This window comes from Thamnophis elegans, chromosome 12 (genome assembly GCF_009769535.1).
Source record: "Thamnophis elegans isolate rThaEle1 chromosome 12, rThaEle1.pri, whole genome shotgun sequence".
NCBI classification, from domain to species: Eukaryota; Metazoa; Chordata; class Lepidosauria; order Squamata; family Colubridae; genus Thamnophis; species Thamnophis elegans.
In genome coordinates this window covers 23,267,547-23,277,500 of record NC_045552.1, presented here as the reverse complement: position 1 = coordinate 23,277,500, position 9,954 = coordinate 23,267,547, and the positions used below count along the sequence as shown (strand labels likewise).

Sequence of the window (9,954 nt, the reverse complement as noted above, 5' to 3'; positions counted from 1 at the left end):
ATTCTGTTCTGTTCTATTCTATTCCATTCCATTCCTCATTCCTTATTCTATTCTATTCCTATTCCATTCTACTCTACAATGTGCTTATTCTCTGAATTCTTCTTTCTGTGATCAGTTGATCGGAGCCTGATCATTAATCCTCTACCTTTGTCAATCTCAACTGTGTTTTCACCTTCTCATCATATTGACTGACCTCCTCACTCTGCAGGTATGTTGGCCTGATAAGAATAGAGGGTAAAGCCAAAGGGAGCATTGCGCTGCATTTCAAATGGACCCAGAAGTCCATTTTTCAAACTTAAGAAGGGCACTTTTCTCCTTCTTTGACCACTTTTCCTATTGGGATGGCTGCTTCTGCCGGCAACGTCATATAGATGGTATTGATTTCTGCTTGGAATTCCTCACTCCCTTCCCAAAGGATTGCAGGGATTCCCTACCTGAACCCCACCACCATCACCACTACACACATACACATTTTCCTGCTCCTGATTCCCACGCTTTGCAAAGTGCTGGTAAATTCTTCCCGTGCAGGATTTCCCTTCTATTGCTCTTGGCCTGCATTGCTGCGCAACAGAGGCACCAATTGTTATTTCAGTCTCCGCTGCTTTCCTCCACTTCCTTTTCTCCTCAGCCAGGCTCCGGAGAAATATTCTCCCACCACCACTGCAATCCTCCTGCTCCTACTACAACTGTTTAGGAAATCAAAAGCTTTCTCTCCTCTCTCTTCTGTGACTGTGTTCCCCTAACATGTTGAACTGGGTTTAATCTTAACCAGTTGATAGGGGAAATGTCACATAAGGCCTTGAGTTGAGCTTGTCGATCAGAAAAGTTGGCAGTTTGGGGGTTCGAATCCCTAGTACAGGTCTCTTGCATGAGCAAGGGGTTGGACTAGATGGTCTCCAAGGTACCTTCCAACTCTGTTACTGTTTACTCTTTACTACCTCAGTGGACTGAGTTCACATAAGACACTAAGTTCCCAGCCTTCAAATTCCCTCAAAAAACTCTAAAGCAGTGTTTGTTTGTTTTAACCTTGGCACTTTTAAGATGGATGGACTTCAACTGGCTGGGGAATTCTGGGAGTTGAAGTCCACCCATCTTAAAGGTGCCAAGGTTGGGGGGGAAAGTCACTTTAGAACTCTGCATCTTTAATGGACTTGCTTCCTGTGGCGTGTGTGAACACACAGCCTGTCTGGAGTGAGCTGCTGTGTTAAGCCCTTTCAGCCAGGAGGCAAGTGAAGTCCACTTTAGCTATTCCTTCTTTCCACAAACCTAATCAGCTGTGACTTTTTAAAGGGGGGGAAAAAACCAGAATTCAACAAATTGCACTGCTAGGCCAAGCCCTTTCTCCTCCTTTTCCCTGACTCGTTTCCTCTAACTCCTCCCCCTCTGTTAACTCATCCAAGGGTTATTATAATAAACTTTCCCCTTCTTTGCTCTTCATAACAGTCTCCGAGTGCTCGGAATTCCAGGAGTGTTTGTTATATATTCCCATTCTGCATCTGAGCTTGGCCGCAGTTTCTCTTTGGGAGCAGAATTGATATCAAGAAAATTAAGCCAAAAACGTCTAATGAGAACTTTTAAGTCAGGAAAAGCCCTTTGATTTGCGGGTGAGTAAAAGACTGCCTTCACATTTGTTAAATATCCCTAAACTGGAAAGCCCCTGGAGGTGGTGCTTTGATTTAAGGAATAATAGTAAATTTGATTTTCACAGTTTCAAAGTTATTCCCTCTTGGCACCACAGTCCTTGTTCCATTTTAAGTTTTAAGGTAAAGATTTATGGTATTTTTCTCATGTTTGACTTTCTCTACCAGGATGTCATATGTAGGAGATCCAAGAGTTATTCTGTCATCCTTTCCTGCTTGCTTATAGCAAGCGTAACTGTTTAACTTTCTCTAGACTCAATCCGAATAGAGTTGGAAGGGACCTTGGAGGTCTTCTAGCCCAGCCCCTTTCTCAAGCAGGAGGCCCTACACCATTTCAGACAAGTGGTTATCCAGTCTTTTTTTTTAAAGCCTCCAGTGATGGAGCAGCACCCACAACTTCTAAAGGCAAACTGTTCCACTGATTAATTGTTCTCACTGTTAGAAAGTTTCTCCTTAATTCCAAATTGCTTCTCTCCTTGATTGTTTCTTCCTACTTTCTGATGCTTTGGAAAATAAGTTGACCCCCTCCCCCTCTTCTTTGTGGCAGACCCTCAAATACTGGAATACTGCTGTCATGTCACCCCTGGTCCTTCTTTTCTCTCGACTAGCCATACCCAATCCCTGCAATCATTCTTCATATGTGTTAGTCTCCAGGCCTTTAATCATCTTAGTTGCCTTTCTCTGCACTTTTCTCAGTCTCAACATCTCAACAGACTCCATGTTGGGCTTGGTGGATCTTTAAAAGGAAGTAACTAGTCCTCATTGAGTTATGAGAGAAGAGCTAGTACTCCTGCTCAGAGGAATTCTCTTAAGACCAAGCATGATCAAGTATGGAGTTCCTAATTTGTTGGGTCTTGATGATCCTAGTTGTGCTTGCAGTTATGCATTTATTTATTTATTTATTTATTTATTTATTTATTTATTTATTTATTTATTTATTTATTTATATTTTGTCAAGCATGAATTATCTTTTATCTAATTCATGCTTGACAAAATAAATAAATACAAATAAATAAATAAATACAAGCACAACTAGGATCATCAAAACCAGTCTTTTTTTATTACCGGTTCTGTGGGCGTGGCTTGGTGGGCATGGCAGGGGAAGAATACTGCAAAATCTCCATTCCCTCCCCACTCTGGGCCAGACAGAGGTGGTATTTGCTGGTTCTCTGAACTACTCAAAATTTCCACCACTGGTTCTCCAGAACCTGTCAGAATCTGCTGAATTTCACCCCTGATCAAAACCCAACAAATCAATTCAGGATGCCAACACTTCCAGCCATCCTCTGCCTTCTGGTTGTGCAAATGTGTTAGACAGCCAATGGCTATTTTATCACTTTGTCAGGAAAAGCTTGTCTATAGGGCAACCTTCTCTAAAAGCAGGAAGAAAAAAATCCACAGGATACAATTTTTTATTCTTTATCCCTATTTTTACCAAAGCAATTGGCAACCTCAGGCACTAACTCTTTATAAGCCCTAAGCAGCTGCTGAGGCTAGATTATATGGGTAAATTTAAGCACTTGTGGTTTGTTTTTTTTCCTGTAGTTCTACTGCCTTCCTGAGACAAGGGAGTCTGGTAGCATCTTTTCCAAACAACAGGTTTTATTAAAAGACATAAATTGCCAGATATTTTTTTACTATCCCCTAGATTATCGTGGCTCTCTTCCTTTCTAGGCGGGAGATTTTAAAAGTTAATCCTTTAAATGCCAATGCAGCAATGTTTGGGCAGTTGGGGGTTTGAATCCTGCTTCTTTAAAAAAAAAAAAAAAACAGGGCATATAGACAGGGTTGTAGCAAAGCATGAAGACAAGGAACAGTACAGTGAAATATTTCTTGCAAGGGATAGAATATTAGAATAACAGAGTTGGAAGGGACCTTGGAGGTCTTTTAGTCCAACCCCCTGCCCAGACAGGAAACCCTATACCATTTCAGACAAATGTTTGTCCATCATCTTCTTAAAAAAACTTCCAGTGTTGGAGCATTCACAACTTCTGGAAGCAAGTTGTTCCACTGATCAATTGTTCTAATTGTCAGGAAATTTCTCCTTAGTTCTAGGCTGCTTCTCTCCTTGATTAGTTTCTATCCATTGCTTCTTGTCCTGCCTTCAGGTGCTTTGGAGAATAGCTTGACTCCCTCTTCTTTGTGGCAACCCCTGAGACATTGGAAGACTGCTATCATGTCTCCCCTAGTCCTTCTTTTCATCAAACTAGACAGACCCAGTTCTTGCAGCCATTCTTTATAGGGAAAAACAAGCCATTTGGTTTTATGACTGCATGCTTAAAATCTTCTCATACTTCCATCTTCTCCCATGTGTGGAACCTCTGGGTTTTCAAATGTTTGTGTTTGTGTATGTATGCCAGGTAATGTGCAACTTTATTTGAAAGGAGACTTTTAGCCATCATGAATTGCTTTAAAATCATTTCTTTAAATTCCTGATTATGCACAGATGCACAGTATTTTTAACTCCATGGTTAAGGCTACTTCTAATTTCAGAAGGGCAGTTTTGTTTAACTATACTAGACAAAAATGACAGTGTTGTAACACCTAAATGTTTCTCTTATTGTAAGCGAACTGTAAACGCAACCATTTCTGAAAAAGAAAGATATTTATAGAACCCTTCCGGAAGAAGAGCCAAAAAACATCTTTCGGTTTCCAGAATTTCCTTTTCAAATGTTAAGCCATTTTGCAGCCTCTCCTGTTTTCTTCAGCAGATCTAATTCTCCTATATTAAGTTGATGATGACAAAGTTAGAGGTCACGATAGAATTTGTATTCAGACCCATACATGGAATTTTGCCTTAATCTGGTTTCCCTCCTGGCACAGCTCTCAAAACTCAGCATTTATTGGATGTTCTTTGCATGAAGATGGTCTAGTAAAGGGGCATATTAAGTGTTGGGTCACCTGGAATTTTGGAAGCTGCTCCTGGATTCACAGTTGGACTGTTACAGCATGTGTTGATGGGTGTGATTATTCTCTAGTTACTCACCTGCTTTGCCCACTTTGGAGACTCCTGTAGTGTCTGTCTGTCTGTCTGTCTCTCTATCTGTCTGTCTCTTTTTTGTGGCTTTGCAGCTTATAGTGTTATTTAGACAAGAGGGTTTCCTCAATAACTAAATTAAGAATGTTGTGTAAACACCACCATTGTACAATTTGGTTGGATTTAAAATACCCTGTTTCCCCGAAAATAAGACCTCCCCAGATAATAAGCCCAATTGGGCTTTTGGGCACATGCACTAAAATAAGCCCTCCCTGAAAATATTGCGACACAGCAGCAGCCTTGAGGTGACCATGCTTGCCGCCTCCTGCACCTTAAAAATAATACTGTATATACTCGAGTATAAGCCTAGTTTTTCAGCCCACTTTTTGGGCTGAAAAAAGCCGCCTCGGCTTATACTCGAGTCAGTGAAAAATTTGCCCGAAATGGAGGAGAAAAAGGGGCGGGGCCATGCCGCTGGGTGACACTCGTGAATGGCCCAGTGCCCCTGTGAGTTTCCCCTCCCTCTGTGTCAGTTTGCCGCGCAGCGCGCACCGCACCATCCCCCCCTCCTCACGTTCTAATGTAATGCAGGGCTGTCTTACGATTCCCCTTCCTCCCCCTCCTGCCGCTCTGCAACGATGTCCCACCTCCTCCTTGTTATGGCAAGCAGCCACATAGCGATGTCCCACCTCCTCTGGTACAGTGATCCAATGATAGGAATCACTGTGCCGTGTGTCATAGGAGGCGGGACATCGCTCCCGCGGCTGCACGGGACATCATCATCACAGCGAGACATCAGCATCATGAGGTGAGTGAAGTATTTCATTGAATACACCGCTAGTTTACTGTTTTTCTTTGAAATAAATATTCAAAAACATTATTGGTATCTATTTTTATTTTTGAAATTTACCGGTAGCTGCTGCATTTCCCACCCTAGGCTTATACTCGAGTCAATAACTTTTCCAGTTTTTTTGTGGTAAAATTAGGTGCCTCGGCTTATATTCGGGTCGGCCTATACTCGAGTATATACGGTAAGACCTCCCCCAAAATAAGGCCAAGTGCTTCTTTCGCGGGTGAAAAGAAAATAAGACCCTGTTTTATTTTCGGGAAAACAGGTTACCAAGACTGGAAATGTGTTAACCTGAGGGTATTGTATGAGTCCATCTATGTTGGGAAGAGAATGGATTTTCACAACAATTGGCTGGGGTGAATTATGGCCCCATTGATTAGCCTTGTCTTCCTTTGGAGCCCTAGAAGGCCTCCTAGGGCCCAGTGTCATCCTCAATTCAGGATGTTTGCCCACCTGGAACTCAAATGATGGTGAGAATCTCAAGCTCTCATGAAATGATTATGGATCCCTTGTTAATGCCTACTTCTCTACTGTCCTTAGCACAAGATGGGAGACTGGGGCTTCCTGGAGAAGTTACTGGACCAGGTGCAGGAACATTCAACAGCCATCGGCAAGATCTGGTTGACCGTCCTCTTCATCTTCCGCATCTTGATCCTGGGTCTAGCCGGGGAGTCCGTCTGGGGGGATGAGCAGTCCGATTTTGTGTGCAATACCAAGCAACCCGGCTGTACCAACGTCTGCTATGACAATGCCTTCCCTATTTCCCATATTCGTTACTGGGTGCTGCAGTTCCTCTTTGTCAGCACCCCAACTTTGGTCTATTTGGGGCATGTCATCTACCTCTCCCGACAAGAGGAGAAGCTAAAGGAACGGGAGCACGAACTCCGGGCATTGCAAACCAAAGATTACAAGGCAGCAGCTATGTTGATGGCGGTGGAGAAGAAGATGGCCAAGATCTGTGTGGCTGAAGATGGACACATTAAAATTCGCGGACCTCTAATGTGGACCTACGTCATCAGCGTGATCTTCAAGACCATCTTTGAGGCAGGCTTTCTTCTTGGCCAGTGGTACCTATACGGCTTTGTCATGCATGCTAACTATGTGTGCAAAGGTCCTCCATGCCCATATCTTATAGACTGTTTTATGTCCCGTCCCACTGAAAAAACCATCTTCATCCTTTTCATGCTGGTAATGGGCTTGATCTCCCTTGTCCTCAACATTTTGGAGCTTCTCCATCTCTTTTGCAAGCACGCGCTCAAAAGGGTTAAGGAAAGAGACTGCTGCTCCCCATCGTCTGCTCCCCCTCTACCCTTCGATGCCAACAGCATGGGTAAAATGCCAACGGGGCCTTATCCACCAGATAAACCCTATTTCTACCTCCCCATGTCAGACGGGCATGCTCCACCCTACCAGGGATACAACAAGCTCTCCAGTGAGCAGAACTGGGCCAACTACAACACAGAAGAAACCTTGGCCTTGCAAAACCAAATGAATGCCCCTGATCTCTTTGCAACAGTAGCCCCTGGGATCCGTCCCTCTCCAGACAGGCAGTCCAGCCGACCAAGTAGCAGTGCTTCTAAAAAACAGTATGTCTAGCAAGCAGCCATTTGAAGTGTAAGCTCCATGGGGGCTTCCTTGAGAGCAGCCAAGTTTCTCCTGAGGGTCTCTTCATGCGGAAGGCTCCAATATGATTCCTTACCATGGAAGAAAGAGGCTGGGCCTCGGGATTCTTCCCAGGTGCTTCCCAAGTTTTTGCCACAGTATTCTACTGCCCAGGTGAGAACTAGGACTTGAATGCATGGACACAGACTGAACTTGTGGATCCACCAAAAGTGTAAAAAGACAAACAATCTCATAGAAGTCATTGAAGTGGCTGGTTAACGAGCATTTTAAGATGGAGTGCTAAATGTTGATTCCTGGAGGAAAAACATAAGTAGTTGGGTCTGTATTTTGAGGTGTCTTGTGACTTGCAGATCAGCAAACAGCCACCGGACCACAAAGGGAGGAGGGTAGGTAGAAGAGAAACCAGCTTGGACTATCCAAACTGAGTTTCAAATACTGGAAGTAAATGCAAGCTGAAAAGGAAAGTGCAGAATAAACGCAGGGAGGAACTTCTGGTATGTCACCTTTTTAGGAATGGACATGTGAGCAGGTTGAGGAAAGTCATTCGTCAAGCAGATTTTGTTTTCATGTTGCAGTTGTCAAATTTCTGGGCAGCTTACTTATTAAATACTGCAGCTCATCTGCCATTTGCATATTGTTCCAAGTAGGCATTAGGGAGAATAATTGTTGTTGCTCATCTTATCTTATTAAATATGACTCCTATTTAAGTATGGAGCTGATATGGCTTTGGTCCTCTGGGGTTGCTTTATAAATGTCTTCCATCTAACACAGTAGAAAAGTTTTCAATCTCACCATATATTTGAAGCTCCAATTTCTGTCTCCACTGACACTGAGTGAACTTTGGGTCTGCAAAGGGCTCTCTCTACATTTCCCCCCACCCTTCAATTGGTAACTTGGAGAAACTGAATCAAAATGGTTCACTGTGTAAATTAACTCCCCTTTCTCCATCTCCTTGGTTATGTAATTCCATCTCTCCTTCCGTCACGACTCTTTTTTTAGAGATTGGCCTTCCACAAGCTAAATGCTCTTCAACCAGAGGTGGGTTCCTACAGGTTTGGGCAAGTAGGTAGTAACTCAGCTGGCCACATCCCTGAACCAGTTCTATTGGCAGCACTGTAGATGCCACCATCTTGTCTTTTGCTTCTGCTCATGGGCAGAATATTTTTTTTTGCCTACTGTGCATGCACCTGAAGCACATCCCGAAGCCCAAAGCACGTCCCTGAGTGAATCATCAGTAGAAGGAGCTGGAACCTACTCTTGCCTTCAACCCTGATGGGGCTACAGGTCCTCAGGTTTCCAGCCATGGTGGTTTGGGATGTTGGGCACAAAGATCCCAGCTCATCTGGAAGATACCAAAATATGAAAAGCTGCAGCAGGCACACATTTCTCTTGGTTTTCAATGGATCAGAACCTCATCAGAACTTCATTCTGATGGTTCTGGGAAGCCACATTCCTTCGTAGACAAAAGACTATTGTGTCATCTGAACTTTACTCAGTATAAATTATCCATTGGCGATACACTCTAAATATTGAAAGCTATCTGGCCTTCTCCAGTGTAGCTGCTCACCCATCCTTCTCATTGCAATCATTATTTGTGCAGGGCTCTGTCAAACAGAGATTACTCCTGAATGTTTGAAGTCAATATTGTGTTATATATGTGTATCCTTATGAATCGTTGCGGTGGTCAGCCTCTCTCCTGGCTTTCTATTTGTACCTTCTTTTTTTTATTATGTGTTCTAATTCTTTCACATCATAGGACTATAAGCACAAGCTGGATCCTTGGGTGTTAAAACCACAACCTTTCCTACAAAGGGAAAGTAATGTGGATTTTTTTAAAATGCTCATGTGTCAGCCTTTTTGGAGAAGGTTCCTGCCTCTCTCTGGATTAAATCAAAGGAGCAGGGTGGTTTGGGGGTTTTGTGTTTGGAACTGCAAAAATATATGCTTGGGAAGCTGACTTTTGTTGCTGCAGGTGAAAAGCTTGTGATGGTTAAAAAAAAAATAGGATCGCTCTCCAGCTTCAATCAAGAGCCGGGGTCCCTAAGCATGGCAACTTTAAGACTTGTGGACTTCAACTCTGGCTGGAGAATATTGGAAGTCCACAAGTCTTAAAGTTGCCAAATTTTGAAGACCTCTGATAAAGAGCAAATTGTGATAGGAGGAGATAGGGGGGCAAGGACCTTTTTCTCCCCATCTCTACCGAACTCTTTCTGATAACTAAGCTGTGAAAAGGAGATGGTTGGATGTAGAGAACTCACCTGTGTGCCTTGGATGGAGATGTCTTGGATCAACGTGGCCATTAAGAAGATAGTTCCACATCACCAGTTCATAACCAATGTTCACATTTGTAGGGCGCACGATGGAGGGTTATGGGTATGCACTCTGTGTTTGTGTCTTTTGTTTGTTTGTTTTTCTAAATAAAAAAGATTTTTTTATATATAAATAAAATGAAAAATTGGCAAGACTGTTCTGTGGGTCAGTAGTACACTTTGCAGCGTATGTAGAATTGGTCTGATGAATGCTTCCCTTCCATTATAAGATTCAAACCACTGGACACAATGATTAAATATTGAAGACTTAACCAAGTCCCTTTTAATGAGCATACTTGCATTTGCAGAGCTCCAGAGGTAGAGGACATAACACATGGATTGCACATCAGGATTACGGTTAAATAACCTATTGGGATTCTTACATTAAAACAATATATTTAATGTGGGGTTAAAATTCATATATTGCATATATAACACAGCCCTTCATTTGAATAAAACAGTTCCATTGAGATCTGCAGGTGTGAGTTTCATTGGGGTAAATTGTAGTGATGACACAAATATGATTTGCATTCTTTATTCTTTCACAGAATAAGA

General features: G+C 42.7%; 1 protein-coding gene across 1 annotated transcript; it reads left to right on the top strand.

Annotated features, from left to right (window-relative positions):
* Window positions 1-1,441: 1,441 nt before the first annotated feature.
* GJA4 (gap junction protein alpha 4) lies at window positions 1,442-7,549 on the top strand. Its single transcript, XM_032228202.1, has 2 exons — window positions 1,442-1,604; window positions 6,008-7,549. Exon 2 carries the CDS (start codon window positions 6,014-6,016, stop codon window positions 7,061-7,063), a length of 1,050 nt encoding a protein of 349 aa, XP_032084093.1. The 5' UTR covers window positions 1,442-1,604; window positions 6,008-6,013; the 3' UTR covers window positions 7,064-7,549.
* Window positions 7,550-9,954: the final 2,405 nt, after the last annotated feature.